Source organism: Artemia sp. Qi Xiang Cuo, chromosome 7 (assembly GCF_049724085.1).
Source record: "Artemia sp. Qi Xiang Cuo chromosome 7, ASM4972408v1, whole genome shotgun sequence".
NCBI classification, from domain to species: Eukaryota; Metazoa; Arthropoda; class Branchiopoda; order Anostraca; family Artemiidae; genus Artemia; species Artemia sp. Qi Xiang Cuo.
Window position 1 is genome coordinate 30,507,854 of NC_142800.1, and position 19,034 is coordinate 30,526,887.

Below are 19,034 nucleotides of genomic sequence, written 5' to 3' on the forward strand. Positions count from 1 at the left end.
TGTAGCGTTCTTGGAATTTGAAATCTTTTTAGTTAGATTGATTATTATTTGTTCGTGTTTTTTTAAATAATTTACTCGTTCTTTTTTCTGTCTTATCAAAAATACATTAAAAAAAACACAATATTATGATAGCTGTCCTCTGATCACTTTGACTCTTAAAAAAGCACTAGAGCGTCTGATTACCAATCCAATGAGCCCCCCCCGAAGTTTACATGACCATAATTTCTATAAAAACCGTATATGTCCCCAGGGAATAACTTACAACCCTTGCCATTAGGGCTTGGGGGATTTGTTATCCCAAAAGACATAATTTCCAGACCTTTCTGATGGGCTGAACAAAATGGCTATATAAAAATTTGCCCTCTGATGACTTTCGACAAATAAAAAAGGCACTAGTCTATCAATTTCCAATCGAATGAGACCTTTTTGAAGCTGTTACGACAAAACTTTCTATAAAAACCTTATATACCCAAAGGTACACCTTACGACTATTATATATATTATATATATATATATATATATATATATATATATATATATATATATATATATATATATATATATTTATATATATATATATATATATATTGAACTTCAAAGGGGGCTCATTCGATTATCAAGAGTTCTAGTGCCCTTTTTAAGGGTCTGAAGTGATTGGAAGGCAACTAAAACCCCTTTCACGCTCACCATTTCCCCAAACACATCCAATCAAAATTTTGAGATAACCATTTTGTTCTACGTAGTTGATTTCCAGATATAAATTAGGTTTTTGAGGAGGACACACCCACCCACCCCAACACGCCTGAGGGCACGGGTTGTAAGTTGTACTCTGGGGACATATAAGGTTTTTGTAGAAAGCTTTGTCATAGAAACTTCGAAAAGGACTCATTCGACTGAAAATTCACAGGGATAGTGCCCTTTTTAAGGGTCAAAGTGTTTGGAGGGCAACTAACCCCCCTGTCAAGCCAACCTTGTCCCCAAACACATCCAATCAAAAGTTTTGGATACCCATTTTGTTAAACGTAGTTGAAACTTTTGGAAATTAGGTCTTTGAGGATGAAAACCCCCCCACAGCCCTCAGGGCAATGGTTATAAATTATACCCTGGAGGCTCATAAGGTTTTTATAGAAAGCGTTGTCGTAGAAACTTCCATAAGGGCTCTTTGGATTGGAAATTTAGATGGCTAGTGCCTTTTTAATAGTCGAAAGTGATTGGAAGGCAACTAAAACCCCTTCCACGCCCACCATGTCCCCAAACACTTGCAATCAAAATTTTGAGATATCCATTTTTTTCAACGTAGTTAAAAGTTCTGCAAATTAGGTCTTTGAGGATAATGACCCCCTCAGAGCCCTCAGGGCAAAGGTTGTAAGTTATACCCTGGGGGAATATAATGTTTACAGAAATCGTTGTCATAAAAACTACCCCTCACTGTCATCAAGGCAAGGGCTATAAGTTATGCCCTGGGGGCATATATGGTTTCTATGGAAGGAATGCTCGCATAAACTTCAGAGAGGGCTCATTTGATTGGAAATTGTAATTTCTAGTTCATTTCTTAAGCGTCAAAAGATACCGGTGTAAACAGCCCCCCACACCCTTTTTCCCAAGTGCATCCGATAAAATTTTGAGATAGCAATTTTGTTCAAAATAGCTCTAAGATCATGTAACAAAAACTACGGTATCGACACAGCCCCCCAGGGCCCGAGGACAGGCGTTGTAAGTTATGGCCGGGGGGCATATATGGTTCTTATGGAATGTATGCTCGTATAAACTTCAAAGAAGGCTCATTTGATTGGAAATTAAAAGTTCTAGTTCAATTTATAACAGTCAAAGGAGATTGGAGGGCACCTAGCCCCTCCCCCTCCATGCCCTTTTTCATCAGACCCATTCAATAAGAGCTTTGAGATAGCTTTTTTTTAAAATAGTTCAAAGATCATACAGCGAAAACTCCAGGGTCGACACAGCCCCCAGGGCCCGAGGGAAGGCGTTTTAAGTTATTCCCTTGGGGAATATATGGTTCTTATTGAAAAGATATTTGTAAAAACTTCAGAGAAGGCTCATTCGATTGGAAATTGAAAGTTCTAGTTCATTTTTTGAGGGTCAAAAGAGGGCAACTACCCCCACGCCCCTTTTTCCCCACACGCATCTGAAAAAATTTTGAGATAGCAATTAAGTTAAAAACTGTTCAAAAGTCAGATAACAAAAGCTCAGGTGTTGACACAACCCCCCAGGGCCCGGGAGCAGGCGTTGTAAGTGATTCCCTGGGGCATATATTGTTCTTATGAAAGGGATGCTCATATAAACTTCAGAGAGGGCTCATTTGAGAGGTAATTGAAATTTCGAGCTCAGTTTCTAAAAGTTCTAGTTCAGTTTTTGAGAGTCAAAAGAGATTGGAGGGACCCTAACCCCCATGCCCCTTTTTCCCCAAATGCATCCGATAAAAGTTTTGGGATAGCAATTAAGTAAAAAATTCTTCGACAGTCAGAAAACAAAAGTTCAGGCGTTGACACAACCCTCCAGGGCCCGGGGGCAGGCGTTGTAGGTAATGCCCTGGGGTATATATGGTTCTTATGAGAGGGATGCCCATATAAACTTCAGATAGGGGTCATTTGATTGGAAATTGAAAGTTTGAGCTCACTTTTTAATAGTCAAAAGAGATCCAAGCCCCCCCCCCCCCGCCTTTTTTCCATACCCATCTGATGAAAATTATGAGATAGACATTTTGTTAAAAATAGTTCGAAGGTCATATAAAAAAAACTCCGGTGTCAATAAACCCCCCCCCCCGGCCCGGGGAAGCGGTTCTAAGTTATTCCCTAAGGGCATGTATTGTTCTTATGAAAGGGATGCTCGTATAAACTTCATAGAGGGCTCATTTAATTGGAAATTGAAAGTTCTATTTCACTTTTTAAGAGTCAAGATATTTTAGGGTAACTAGCCCTACCCACGCCCTTTTTACCCAAACCCATCCGCTACAAATTTTGAGATAGCCAGTTTTTTGAAAATTGTTCAAAAATTAAATAAAAAAAACTCCGGTGTCAACACAACCCCCCCCCCACCCCAGTACCCGGGGGGTAGGCGTTGTAAGGGTTGTCCTGGGGGTATATGGTTCTTATGAACGGGTTTTTCTTATAAACTTCAAACAGGGTTCATTTGGTTGGAAATTGAAAGTTATAGTTCATTTTTTAAAAGTAAAAAGAGATCCGAGGGCAACTAGCCCCCCCCCACGACTTTTTTTCTATACCCATTTAATGAAAATTATGAGATAGACATTTTGTTAAAAATAGTTCGAAGGTCAGATAAAAAAAAACTCCGGTGTCAATAAACCCCCCAGGGCCCGGCTGAAGGCGTTCTAAGTTATGCCCTAAAAGGATGTACTGTTCTTATGATAGGGATGCTCGTATAAACTTCATAGAGGGCTCATTTAATTGGAAATTGAAATTTCTATTCACTTTTTGAGATTCAAGATAATTTAGGGTAGCTAGCCCTCCCCCCGCCCTTTTCCCCCAAATCCATTTGCTACAAATTTTGAGATAGCCATTTTTTTGAAAACTGTTCAAAAATTAAATAACAAAAACTCCGGTGTCAACACAACCCCCCAGTACCCGGGGGGTAGGCGTTCTAAGTGTTGTCCTGGGGGTATATGGTTCTTATGAAAGGGATTCTCGTATAAACTTCAGAGAGGGCTCATTTGATTGGAAATTGAAAGTTATAGTTAACTTTTTAAGAGTCAAAAGATATTCGATGGCAAGTAGCCCCACCCACACATCCTTTTACCCCCAAGCCCATCCGATAAAAATTTTAAAATAGCCATTTCATTAAAAATAGTTCAAAAGTCGGATAAAAAAAGCTCCTGTGTCGATGCAACCCCCCAGGGCCCGGAGGTACGCGTTGTAAATAATGCTCCTGGACCATATATAGTTCTTACGGAAGGGATGCTCTTACAAACTTCGGAGAGGGCTCATTTGATTGGAAATTGAAAGTTCTCCTTCACTTCTTAAGAGTCTAAAGAGATTTTCCTCAAACCCATTCGACAAGAACTTTGAGAGAGCCATTTTTTTCACAATGGTTCAAAGATCATATTCAGGGCCCAGGGTAAGAGTTGAAAGTTATGTCTGGAGGGCATATACAGCCGTTGTGGAAGTGATGCTCGTATAAACTTCAGAGAGGGCTCATTTGATTGGAAATCGAAAGTTCTAGTTCAATTTTTAAGAATCAAAAGATATCAGAATGCAACTGTCCCCCACGCCCCTTTTTCCCAAAAGCACACGATAAAAATTTTGAAATAGCGATTTTGTTAAAAATAGTTCAAAGGTCAGACAAAAAAAAACTCCAGTGTCAGTGACACAACAACCTAGGGCCCGGGGGCAGGTACTGCAAGTTATGCCCTGGGGGCATATATAGTTCTTATGGAAGGGATGCTCGTATAAACTTCAGAGAGGGCTAATTTGAATGGAAATTGAAAGTTCTAGCTCAATTTTTAAGAGTCAAAAGAGATCGGAGGCTCCCTAGCCCCCGCCACACTTTTTTCCCTAAACCCATTCAATACAACTTTTGAGATAGCCATTTTTTTGAAATAGTTCAAAGATCAGATAACAAAAACTCCGGTGTCGATACAACCCCCCAGGGCCTGGGGCAGACATTGTAAGCTATTTTCGTGGGCCGTGTATGGTTCTTATGAAAATGATGCTCGTATAAATTTCAGAGAGGGCTCATATGAATGGAAATTAAAAGTTCTAGTTCATTTTCTCAGAGTAAAAAAAGATCAGAGGGCAACTAGTCCCTCCCGCCCTCCACGACTTTGGGTTTATTGGGTGGATAAACCCATCCGATAATAATTTAATGCGACGTTTTTGTTAAAAATAGCTCAAACATCGAATATTAAAACTACGGGGTTGACACAATCCCGCAGGGCTCAGGGACAGGAGTTGTAAGTTATACTCTGGGGGTATGTATGGTTCTTATAGAAGGGATGCTGGTGTAAACTTCAGAGAAGGCTCATTTGATTGAAAATAGAAAGTTCTAGTTCAATCTTAAAGAGTCAAAAGAGACCGTAGGGCACTTAGCCCCCCACCCACGCCCTTTTTCGCAAAACCCATCCGATAAAAATTTTAAGATAAATAAATAAATCTTAAAACGAGAGAAACCAAAACTGAATATGAAAATCAAGCTCGAAAAAAACAAAAATCACTACAAACAAGAGTTTGAGTATCACCTCCTTCTCTCACTGTAAAAGTTTAAAACCTTCTGCGTCACTGGTGCTTTACTGAAAACTATATGCGTCTCGAACAGTCTTGGAAAGTATAAACAAAATCAATTTGAATATTTGATGTATAAGGATATCAATTGTTGAAAGATCCATCAGTTCAAGAATTTATTTCACTGTAATTTTATTTTTATTTTCAATGCTGTAAGAACTGAAAAAAATTATTTGTAATATAATTCGATTTCAATTAAGCGCCAATGACGCATTAGGCTTTTTATTTTTATTTAAAGTTAAGGAAGGGGGCAGTATCCAAACTCTTGTTTGTAGTTAAACTGTATTCGTCTTGAACAACTTTAGAAAGAACAAATACATTAAACTGAATATTAGATGTATAATTATATTAATCGCTGAAAGCTAATCAGTTCAAAATTTTACTATAATTTTAATGTTTATTTTCAATATTAATTACAAAAAATATTTGTAATAAAATTGGTTTTCAGTAAACGCCAATGACGCAGTAGGTTTTAGACTTTTACAGTGAAAGAAGGAGGTGATACCCGAGCTCTTGTTTGTAATGATTTTTGTTCGTTTCAAGCTTGATTTGTATATTCAATTTAAGTTTCACTCGTTTTAAGATTTATTTATTCATTTACATTAATATCTATTGTATGTTTGTTTGCATTGATTGTTTATTTAATGTCTGTTCGTTTTAAGTTTCATTTATAGTTAAATAGCAAAATATTTTTTTTATGCTTGATTGTCATATTAAATCTAAGCATTACTCGCTTTAAGATCGATTTATTCCTTTATATTATTACTTGTTGCTGAGCTTAAGTTTAAAATGGCCTTTACTTTTCTTTGAAAAACTTATTTTCGGATTTTTTTTTTAAATTAATCATAGGCAGCGCGCGAGCGCTGCCTAAGTAAAGAACGATGTGGGCACAATGTGTTGTTTTTTGGTTTGTTTTTTTTACATACCCGGGCACTTCATATTGAAGGAGTTGTCGTAGAAAATTCGAAAAGGGCTCATTCGATTGCAAATTGGAATGGCTAGTGCCCTTTTTAATAGTCGAAAGTGATTGGACGGCAGCTATCCCCCCCCCTCTACGCCCATCATTCCCCCAAACACATCCAATCAAAATTTTTAGATATTCATTTTGTTCAGCGTAGTTGATTCCCAGATTGAAAATATACTTTTGAGGCGGACACTCCCCCACAACCCTCGGGACAAGGGTTTGAAGTTATGCCCTGGGAGCATATAAGGTTCTTAAAGAAGGCGTTGTCGTAGAAACTTCAAAAAAGGCTCATTCAATTGGAAATTCAAAGGGCTAGTGTCCTTTTCAATAGTCGAAAGTGATTGGAGGGCAACTAGCCCCCCCCCCAACGCACATCATTCCCCAAAACACATCCAAGCAAAATTTTGAGAAAGCCATTTTGTTCAGCGTAGTTGATTTCCAAATAGAAAACATTTTTTTGAGGAGGATACTCTCCCCACAACCCTCGGAGCAAGGGTTTTAAGTTATGCCCTAAGGGCCTATAAGGTTTCTGATAGAAGGTGTTGTCGTAGAAACTTCAAAATAGGCTCATTCGATTGGAAATTCAAAGGGATAGTGCCCTTTTTAATAGTCGAAGTGATTGGAGGGCAACTAGCCCTCCCCCGCCAATCATTTCGCCAAACATATCCAATCAAAAGTTTTAGATAGTCCTTTTGTTCAGCATAGTTGATTTCCAGATAGAAAGTATGTTTTTGAGTAGGAAACTCCCTCACAACCCTTGGGGCAAGGGTTTTAAGTTGTGCCCTGTGGGCATATAAGGTTTTTATAAAAGGCGTTGTCATAGAAACTTCAAAAAAGGCTCATTTGATTGGAAATTCAAAAGACTAGGACATTTCATACCAGGGCACTTCGTATCGAAGGAGTTGTCGTAGAAACTTCGAAAAGGGCTCATTCGATTGAAAATTGGAGTGGCTAGCGCCCTTTTTAATAATCGAAAGTGATTGGAGGGCAACTCGCCCCCTCCCCCACGCCCATCATTCCCCAAAACGCATCCAATCAAAATTTTGAGATAGCCATTTTGTCCAGCATAGTTGATGTCCAGATAGCAAATATGTTTTTGAGGAGAACACTCCCCGAAAACCCTCAGGGCAAGGGTTTTAAGTTATGCCCTAGGGGTATATAAGGTTTTTATAGAAGGCGATGTCGTAGAAACTTCAAAACAGGCTCATTCGATTGGAAATTTTAAGGGCTAGTGCCCTTTTTAATAGTTGAAAGTGATTTAAGGGCAACTAGCTCCCACCCCCACGCCAATCATTCCCCCAAACACATCCAATCAAAATTTTAGAATAGCCATTTTGTTCAGCGTAGTTGATTTCCAGATAGAAAATATGTTTTTGAGGAGGACACTCCCCCAAAACCCTCAGGGCAAGGGTTTTAAGTTATGCCCTGGGGGCATATAAGGTTTTTATAGAAGGTGTTGTCATAGAAACTTCAAAACAGGCTCGTTTGATTTGGAAATTCAAAGGGCTAGTACCCTTTTTAATAGTCGAAAGTGATTGGAGGGCAACTATCCCCCCCACGCCCATCATTCCCCCCAAACAGATCCAATCAAAATTTTAAGATAGCCAGTCTGTTCAGAGTAGTTGATTTTCGGATAGAAAATATGTTTTTGAGGAGGACACTCCCCTACAGCCCTCGGGGCAAGGGTTTATAGTTATGCCCTGGGGGCATATAAGGTTTTTATAGAAGGCGTTGTCGTAAAAACTTCAAGAAAGGCTCATTCGATTGGAAATTCAAATGGCTAGTGCTAAACAAACAAAGGGTTTGGCCCTTTGGCACAAAGTGCCAAAGGGCCAAACACATCCAATCAAAACTTTACTGAAAAAAATACAAATGAATGTGCATTGTCGATTTAATATACATATACTGATATTTAGTAATCAAAATGTTAATATTATTTGATTTATTAAAGTTATAAAAGTAAAAACATTTATTTTTTTTCAGTAAAGTGCATGTATGTTCTGGCCTTGGGAAGGCATAGGGGTTTTGCGCCGAACTTATGTTAGTTTCTGCTCTTTTTGAGTTTTACTCGGTTAATTATTGTAATTTCTGTTTGTTTTGGGTTTCATTTATTTATCGATGATAATTTGTGGTAGTTTCACGCTTGGTAGATCATTTGATTTTATTTTTGCTAATTTTTTGTTTAATGGAGTTCTTTACTTTTCTTTGGAAAACTTATTTTGTGGAAAAAGTGTTTTTAATTAATAATTGATAAAAATCAAGCTGAAGATTAGTGGCTACAGTAGACAACTGGTAAGTTGGCTACTATTTCCTGACTTGCTTGTACAATTTACAAGTACTATTTGAATAATCTTAAAAGGAAAAAGAAACTGCCAAAACCTCTGAAAGAAAAGTACAAAGATAATGGGCAAATGGGAGGGTGGGCGTGGGATGGGGACTATTTGCCCTTCAATCACTTTCAACGATTAAAAAGGGCATTAGCCCTTTCTATTTTCCATCGAATGAGCCCTTTTTGAAGTTCCTAAGACAACACCTTCGATACGAAGTGCCCTGGTCTAAACAAAAAAAAAAAAAAAATAATAATGATACATTGTACCCACATCGATCTTCACATTAAAAAAGTCAAGCCTTCCAATCACTTTCGACTATTAAAAAGGGTACTAGCCCTTTCAATTTCCAATCGACTGAGCCCTTTTTGAGTTTCTACTACGACGCTTTCTATAAGCACCTTATATGTCCCCAGGGCAAACTTACAACCCTTGACCTGAGGGCTGTTAGGGGGGCTGTAATCCTCAAAGACATAATTTCCGGACCTTTCAACTACGTTGAACAAATTGGCTATCTCAAAAATTTTGATTAGATGTGTCTGGGGAAATGGGGGGTGTAAGAGGGGTGTTAGCTATCCTCCAATCACTTTCGACTTTCACTTTCACTTTCGACCTCTTGGATGGTATGAAAAAGAGGTTTTTTTAAACCTCTTGAGATAACCATAAATATATGGCTATCTCAAAATTTTGATTGGATGTGCTGGGGGAAAAGGTGGGCGTGAGAGTGGGATTAGTTGCCCTCATCCTACTACAGAATTTCCAGAACTTTAACTACGTTGAACAAAATTGATAACTCAAAATTTTGATTGTATATGTTTGGGGAAATGGTGGGTGTGAAAGGGAGGTTGGTTGTCGTCCAATTAATTTTAATTATTAAAAAGGGCATTGACCCTTTCACTTTCCAATCGAGCGAGCCCTTTTTGAATTCTTTACGAAAACGCTTTCTACAAAAACCTTATATGCCCTTGGAGTATAGCTTACAACCCTAGCCCTGAGGGCTGTAGGGGGAGTGTCATCCTCAAAGACATAATTTCCAAAACTTTCAACTACGTTGAACAAAATGGCTATCTCAAAATTTTGATTGGATGTCTTTGAGGAAAGGGTGGGCGTGAGATGGTAGTTAGTTGCCCTCCAATTATTCTCGACTATTAAAAAAGGCACTAGCCCGTTCAATTTCCAATTGAATGAGCCCTTTTTGAAGCTTTACGACAACGCTATCTATAAAAACCTTATATGCCCCCAGGGCATAACTTACAACCCTTGCCCTGAGGAGTGTGGGAGTTTTTTCATCCTCAGAGACAAAGTTTCCAGAACTTTCAACCATGTTGAACAAAATGGCTATCTCAAAATTTTATTTGTTTCGTTTGGGGAAATACTGTGCGCGAAAGGGGGGTAAGTTTCTCTCCAATCACTTTTGACTATAAAAAAGGGCACTAGCCCTTTCAATTTCAAATCGAGTGAGCCCTTTTTGAAGTGTTTACGACAATACTTTCTTCAAAAACCTTGTATACCCCCAGGGCATAACTTACAACCCTTGTCATGAGGGCTGTGGGGGAGTGTCGTCCTTCACGACATAATATCCGGACCTCTTAACTAAGTTGAACAAAATTTCTATCTCAAAATTTTGATTGAACCTGTTTGGGGAAATGGTGGGCATGAGAGGGGAGTTAGTTGCCCTCCAATCACTTTTGACTATTTAAAAGACCATGAGCCCTATGAATTTCCAATCGAATGAGACCTTTTTGAACACGTGGGTGCCACAGGAACCCACGGGGGAACCCCCACTTGTAAAGTAATGACAGCTCACACCTTACGTAATGATTATGCAACACTGTCACGTAATACCCATTTTGACATTTTTATTTTTAGCCGAAACGCTCTACATATTTTTTCTTTCTTTAACTTAATGACTGTGCACACTTTATGTAAGGTCACGTAATGATTGCGCAACCATCACTGTCAAATAATACCTTTTTTGGCATTTTCGCTCGAAACCCTCAGCACATTTTCCCTCCTTATGGCATTTTATTTTTTCACCTGAAACATACAATGTTTTTTTCTTTTATTCCTTTTCTATAGTTCTTGACCCCACACAGGACTCGAGAGGTCAATTTTCTTCCATTAGAACTGTGCCTTAACCGAGAAGACTAAACCGCTATTCCCAGTATTTTGTCCTACTCTTAATATTCTAAAATTAACCTAATGCGTGATACCTAAGATCCTTCATTTTTGGCAAACACTATAATGACGTATTACTCTTAAAATTTGACAAACTCCCGTAGACATTTCTCTCAAGGTATTAATAAAGGGAAAAGCATGCCTTATTTATGCTAAAAAATACATCTTGAAAAAAAATAATCTGTTAATAACAGTTTCATTAATTCAAACAAATTGACATGCAATATTAAAAACATAGAATAAAGACATCTAAAAAATGCGACAAAAAATAAAAGATGAAAAAAGCCATATCACAATATACACAAAAAAACCATGTATTATAGAAAATAGGGGGTCCTAGCATGCAACCCAGGAAGGGGGTAGAAGGGAGGGGAGAGTGATATTAGAGATGGATTTAAAGCGTTTTAAGAGCTTTTAAGGAAAATACCCATTTTTCATTCAGCTAAATTTATGAATATTTCACAATATCCTACCAATCTCTTTTGACTCTTAAAAGTGCACTAAAACTTTCAATTTCCAATCAAATGAGCCCTCTTTGAAGTTTTTACGAGCATCCCTTCCATAAAAATCATATATGCCCCCAGGACATAAATTACAATGCCTGCCCCCGGGCCCTTGAGGGTTGGGTCGACATTGGCGTTTTTGTTATATGATCTTTGAACTATTTTTAACAAAATCAATTTTCTAAAATTTTTTATTGGATGCATTTTGGAAAAAACGGTTTAGGGGGGGGGGGGGGCGGGTTACCCTCCGACTTAATTTTACGCTTAGAAAGGAAACTAGAACTTGCAATTTCCAATAAAATGTGCCCTCCCTGAAGTTTATACGAGTAGTCCTTCAATAAGAACCATATACATCCCCAGGGCATAACTTATAACCCTTGCCCTGAAGGCTGTGGGGGAGTGTCCAGCTCAAAGATTTAATTTCCAGAACTGTCAACTACGTTGAACAAAATGGCTATCTCAAATTTTTGATTGGATGTGTTTGGGGAAATGCTGGGCGTGGAACAGGTGCTAGTTACCTTCCAATCACTTTTGACTATTATAAAGGGAGCTAGCATTTTAAATTTCCAATCGAATGAGCCCTTTTTGTAGTAACGCTTTCTATAAAACCTTATATGCCCCCAGGGCATAACTTAATACCCTTGCCCGGAGGGCTGTGGGGGATTGTCATCCTCAAAGACCTAATTTCCAGAGTTTTCAACTAGGTTGAACAAATGGCTATCTCAAGATTTTTATTGGATGTGTTTGGGGATAAGGTGGGCGGGAAAGGGGGGTTAATTGCTCTCCAATCACTTTTGACTATTAAAAAGGGCACTAGCCCTTTAAATTTCCAATCGAATGAGTTTTTTTGAAGTTTCTACAACAAAGCTTTCTATAAATACCTTAGATGCCCCCAGGACATAACTTAGAGCCCTTGCCCTCAGGACTGTTGGGGTAGTTGCCTCCTAAAAACATCCTTTTTATTTGGAAATCAACTACTTAGAACAAAATGGCTATCTCAAAACTTTGATTGGATGTGTTTGGGGAAATGGTGGGCGTAGAAGGGATTTTAATTGCCTTCCAATCACTTTTGAGCCTTAAAATGGACACTAGAACTCTCGATTTCCAATCGAATGAGCCCCCTTTGATGTTTATAAGACGACCCCTTCCATATGAAGTGCCTCTGGGAAAACATAATAAATAATTAAACATTGGCCCCGTATGACCTTTACTATAGGCAAAGCTATAGCGTTGCCTCTGATTAATTTTTAAAAAAATTTCTACAAAAGACGTGTCTCAAAGAAAAATAAAGAGCTACATTAAACATAGAATGAGTAGAAATATGAAGACCTACATTTCACCGAAGATGAGTAAAAATAAATTCAAATAATGTTTCAACCATGAAACTGTTTCACTATGAATTTTATAGTGAGAATCTCTGGAAACATGAATTTCTGTCTACTTCTTCTCATGAAGCACGCCCTAAAATCAACTTTATTAGCTCCTTTTATTTGAGCAACATAAATATCTCCAGACTGCGCTTGCAAAGCATAAACTTCATAAGAATAAAATGACTTGCAGCGATGGAATCGGGGTCGAAGGGCTCGCTGTTGAAATTAACAAATTCACTATCACTACTTTCAAGAGTTTTTGGTGACTGTCCACGTTTCTTTTCCGTGGTCATCTTTACTTTTGTTATCTAGCTTGCTTTAATTCCTCTTTTTCAAATGTGTTTCTCATTCTTTGGGTGGGTGCCCAATTGCAGGCTTAGTGCCCTGTAAACATTGCTAGTGGACACACGTGGAAACGTAAAAAATGCTCAGGAGTGACTATAGGTCTTCTTTCGGTCTGACGGCTCTCGGACGAAGCCAAGGAACTTGGGCTCCCAGGCATTATAACTAGTTGATCTGTCTGTAACTACATAGGCAAAAAAAAAAATTTGCTTTTATTACGAAAATTGTCGCTATTAGTCCATGATTCATAAGAGAGCATGTTTTCAGATTCTCCACAAGAAATTTCTCTTCACTTGCATTGCAATCTGAGGGTTGTGCTGTGTAAAATGGTTGTCAATAGTCTGTATTATCTATGCTTTCCTGCCTCGCAGTTTATGCTCTTGTCCTCTTGATGTTGTCATCAAGAGTAGATTTTTGAAAACTGAAGACTGTTGAAGCTTCTCTGACTGATACCCTATCTTTTTAAGCGATATAAGCAACCTTCTCTATCTGTTTCATATCAGGAGGAGGCCTCGACCTCTTCAGCTTGTACGTCTTCGGCGTTTAAAAGTCAAAAAAAAAGAAAAAATTTTTTGTCTTCTACATATTGTTATCTATCTGCGATCTTGCCATTATGCTAAATTCCATGTAAAACCTGTGGTTCTTTCTTTTGCTAGGTTCAGGCTAACAGAGAGCCAAAGCCTTATTTCTTTGTGGAATTTGTATGCACAAAAGAAACAGAGCAAGAAATCATGGTTGAAGCTATGGCTGCAATCGTGTTAAAAGCGAACTTTAATCCCTTTTTACTTATTAGAAAAACTTATTGCCAAGGATACATCTATAAGTTTGAACCCTAAGTAGTAATCTTTTAGACACGGGGTTGATTTGGACAGAATAAAAATGTCCAAAGCAACCCCTATTGCTATATCCGGCCCAACCCTATGGATTTTTTTACAACATCAAAGTAATTTAAAAAAAAATCCAAATCGGTGGCACCTAATCAACTGCTTTAAAATCCTTCCTTGAGAACAATCTTTTTCCTGAGCAATCCTACTGCATTTCCAACAGCCTAGATCTCTCTTTTAAACTCCAAACAGAGACCCTTGAAAAAATGCTTATGGTAAAAACATTTTTCGTAAAAAAGAATGCAACTGGCTGCATGTATCTAGATCCAAACTAGTGTGATAATAGGGTATTAGATGATGCACCAATCTTGATTATTCGAAAATTTTTGCCAAGACACTAGGGGATTTTATCTGACTGTCCGCATCAATCCCATTTCAGGGTCCAACCTGACCTCCCCTGCACCCTTTTGACAACCTAAATGTACATAATGTCTTTCTTAGTGCGTCTTTTTCATGTACAGAGGGTAACAACAAAGTATTATCTAGTGCCCTTTTTAAGTAACCAAAGAAATTGGAGGGCAACTTGGCCCCCTCCCACGCTCATATTTTTCCCGAAGTCACCCTTTCAAAATTTAGAGATAGACATTTTGTTCAGCATAGTCAAAAATCTAATAAATATGCCTTTGAGGATGACTTAATCCCCCACAGTTTCCGGGGGAAGGGCTGCAAGTTATGAAGTTTGCCCATTGTTTACATATAGTATTGGTTATTAGGATGTATACAGACGTTTTCAGGAGGGATATTTTTCTGGTGGGGGGGGGGGGGGGTCGGTGGAGGTTTTTTACATTGGAAGATCTTTCCATGGAGGACGTTTCCATGGGGGAAGGGACATTTCTATGAAGGAAGCGCCAGATTTCGCAGCATTATTAAAAAACGATCAGAGATTAAATAAAAAACAAGTTTTTTCAACTGAAAGTAAGGAGCAACATTAAAACTTAAAACGAACAGAAATTATTACGTATATGAGGGGGTTCGCCCCCTAGTCAATACCTCGCTCTTTATGCTAAATTTTGTTATTACTTTCAAAAAAGATATCTATTCTAATTAAACGGTTTTTGTGATTCAGAGGTCATTCTTAAAGAATTGTTCATTCTTAAACAAAATTCAAACTTTAGCGTTAAGAGGAAATTATTGACTAGGGGGTGAACCCGCTCATATACGTAGTAATTTCTGTTCGTTTTAAGTTTTGATGTTGCTCCTTACTTTCATTTGAAAAAGCTTGTTTTTTTTATTTAATAATGCATAGGGCCAACTTCGCTCTTTATTTAGGCAGCGCTGGTCCGTCGGCAATATTATCCAAAATTAGCTGATAATCAAAGATGATCTAGTGTTGGCAATACCAGATCAAAAGGTCAGTGAAAAAGAACCAAGAGCAAAAACAATTTATTAACATCATAGAAGCTAGTGAAGAAAAGTTAAAGAAGGGTATTAGATTAAAAGAAGATTAATCCTGACACTACGGTATAAGGACTACAAATAACGATACATTATAGAAAGTCTTACCGTGCGCTGGAGAAGTGAAATATTCATCATGACTAGGCATCTCTATTTTACTGTTTTCTGGCAATGCCGGGATTGTGCCATCAATGGTAATTAGCACTTCTAAATAATTATAAACGTCCAATCCCAAGAAATGATGACTGATTGTAATTTCATTTCCTGTTTCAGGGAAAGATACAATAGACGTGAAGTTGAAAAAACCACCTAGAAATAGACCTAGCGTTAGTGAAGATCAACAAGACACGTTTGTGGCTAAATTATGAAATATAATACACTCTGCTTTCCATATGTAATGCTGATAGTCAATGCATCTTGTCAATGCATCTTGTCATTACTAGTGTTGAATAATAACTTTTGATTCATTTCCGGGTGTAACGACTCGTGTACTTCTAGCAATGGGTGATCCAGATCCCATTTTAAGCCAAATGAACAAATTATGAGCTTAAGTAATGTGAAAAGGAAATAAATTGAGTTTATTTTTTTGACGAATCTAAACAATCTAAACATGATTTGATAGACGTGATTAGGTTGGAATTTTATACGAGACGTAATTTATATAATTAAGTCTGCCTGATTTTACCTAAGGAGAAAAACCCCTTGAATAAGATACCAGATCTTGAAAAATATTTATAAGAAACAAAAATAAAGTTTATGTTGTAGAAGCAAAGACCGAAGCTGAAACTTAAAAGAAAAACAAATTATTGCTTCGTAGATAACATAAAATATATCTACAAAACTAGTTAAGATAAACTTATCGTTATATGTTCTAATTAATGCAGAATTTTAAAAAGTAGCACGTTTCAGAAAAAAAACGAACCAGAAAAACAGGAAGTCTTTTCAGGGTCAGAATATTTACATAGGAGTAATATATACATAAAACATACATAGTATTTGACAAATTGGGGGAGGACTTTTAAGCACCTTTCTTCAATTGTGCATGATGTCGATAACTATTGTCAATAGTAATATTAAAATTAATATTAATATATTCATAGGATTTGACAAATTGGGGGTTGACTTTTGTGGCTTTCTTAAATCGTACATGTTGTCAAGGCCGTATCCAGGGGGGGGGGGGTTGAGGGGTCTGAACACCCCCCCCCCCTATTTCGCGAAATATTGGTCCGACTTGTTAAAAACTTAACAAAAATAAATATAAACGAATTTTGATGTGTTTTTTAAAGTTTATTTTGTAAAGCATCCCCCTCCCAAAAAACTCCTTGTTAAAACAGATTGAATATTGACCTCTAAATCATTGTTGATTGATTAAAATCTCTTAAAACCGATCTTCATAAAAGTCTAACAATAATACAACTTTAGAAATTTTTTCTCGTTCTCTCTTATTCTCTATTTTGATCCATGCCTTAATTATTATTTCCTTTGAAGATTCTTACAAGGAATTTTGGTGGATTTCTCCCGGGACAAGTGTTACTCCTCGCCATCTCGAAACAAAAGGGAGGATGAGTAGCATAGATGACAGAAAGGTTGCCTTCGGAAATTATTCTGGGGAAGGAGTAAAAGTTTAAGTAATGCATTTTTTCTGCTGGAAAACTTTCGAGTGTATTGAACATTGTAATAGTATCACATTCTTATATATCTGTAGTCTAATACCCGGGACTAAGCATGATATTGTGACCCCCTTGCTCCCCCACCATCTTGACAAACTAAAAAAAACCTTGCTTTTACTGCCATTTTGCGTTACAAAGCACACATTTTTTGCCAAAAGAGGGTCAAAATGTCGGGGAATTTAAACTGTTGGGCAACCAATCGATTCTCTATGGGTATAACCTCAAACAGGAGGCTTTGAACTCCCTATTTTGGAGGCTTTGGGTCTAAATTATGACAAGAATTGCTGTAATGATTTTGTTGGTTTTTATAAATCGTTAGTTGGTATTTAAGTGAATACTGCAGTAATTACCATTATTGTTTTTACAAACCATCAGCTGACGATGGCCTTTTTAAGCAGCGAAAGTGATTGTGCTACAGCTAAGTGGCATTTAGCAGCTAAGCATAAGACTTTACATAACGTATATATTTCAGTACCGGAATTCCGGCAGCTATGCTGCTGGGCCCCGGCACGTCTACGCGACAGCTTTGCATATATTGATTCTCATTGTCGCTTGTCTTCTAACCACAGTTTTCTTCCTGATGTCATGGCGTCAACTTGAGTTCGAGACAACCAACCTGGGAAAAATTTGAATTCTTCCTTAAGCTTGTGACCTGTTTAGATTGTTTTTGTGGTTAGAGATTTCAATATGCCTGTTCTAACAAAAAAACAACTATGTAACAAATTTCGAGGCAAAATAAACGCATATATACGCAATAGTTAATCATTTAATTAATTTAAAAGGACATATAATTCTAACAATAAGATGTTTTATTGGCGGTTGTCAGGGATTCCTTCCACACAGCATTATATATTTGTCATTCTTTTTCAAACGATAATAGTGTTTTTAAGTTACGTTCTCTTTTAACACGAGAAAATGCCACGTACAATATACCATGATAAAAAACATATATACGGAGGTCGACGAATACAAATACCCGTACAATTTATTTTGCCCTTGTGATTTATATGCTGTCATCATAATTGACGGTCGAAGTGGAAATTCATGTCATTTAACTGAACTTCCATGTTGAAATTTACTGGAGTCGAGCGCAACTAGAGAAATTCGAACCTCTTTTCCAGATTGTTTCCAAGCAATCATATTACCCTTAATTAGGCCATTACATAATTCAGTAAAAACAAGGCAAGTTCCATTACACATTCCTTCCGGAACATCTAAGTGACGCAAAAGCATAGCTGTTGTATTTTCCGGTATACTCAAGTCATGGGGTGGCAAATCTGCAGTCTCAATTGAATTGAGGAAATATTGAGTGAATTCAATTAACCGTCCTGTTAACCCTTTATAGAAGCATAACTTGTTTAGGAATTAAATCCAAATATTGGATTTGCAGGATATTCTCCAAATACTTCCTTAATTAAATTACCACTACAAATTATATCTTCCGGTAATTCGATTCAATTGAAATCATTTCTGGGAAGATTTCTATTTTCCAGATCAAGGATGTAATTTGCAAATGCCTACTGTTCAGGATCAACACGAATTTTTTTTCTAAGGAACAAAGTTTAAAATACTTCCAAAGATCATTTTTTTTTGCGGTAGCTTAAGACCTGATCAGGTAAGCAGTGATGGGAATCATCTCCAGCAGCTAGAATTTTCCCTCCAAAATGGCAATTTTAGATTTCCAATAGACCATAACAACTGATCCATGTTTTGTAAACCATACTCGGGTAGCATCAGTGCTTCGTCAAGTAGGAGAACTTTCACTTGAGCTAATTCTAAAGTCTTATGCTGGAAACTGAATCTGAGGAACGCAGAACTTTCAAGCCAAATATCTTGTGTGTTGTTTCTCCAAAGGGCAACAGAGTTAATGCGATTCCAGTAAAAGTCTCACACTTTACTTTGCAATTTTTGCCAAACAGAATGTGATCCACAAATTTTTACTGGTAAAACCTGGTGCATCTATGAAAAAAAAAATTCCAACATTTTTAGGACCACTGGCAGCCTGTAAGACACTGTTTACAATTTCAACCTGTTTTCCTTGCAGACACCGATACATACTTTTTCCAGTAGCACCTGACATATCAGAATTTAGAAATTCTATATTTTGGGTCGTTTTTGTAGGTCTCAATGTCATCCATACCATGTCGTT

The 19,034-nt window shown here is 37.4% G+C and overlaps 1 protein-coding gene across 4 annotated transcripts in view; it reads right to left on the reverse strand.

Moving 5' to 3' along the window:
- LOC148950156 (nidogen-like) overlaps positions 1 to 19,034 on the reverse strand; it is a 364,016-nt gene that overhangs the window by 163,685 nt on the left and 181,297 nt on the right. For all 4 annotated transcript variants that reach the window (XM_089092178.1, XM_089092180.1, XM_089092177.1 and 1 more), the window contains one exon: positions 15,324 to 15,524. In XM_089092178.1, the coding sequence (XP_088948304.1) occupies positions 15,324 to 15,524 (201 nt within the window). The remainder of the gene's footprint in view (positions 1 to 15,323; positions 15,525 to 19,034) is intronic.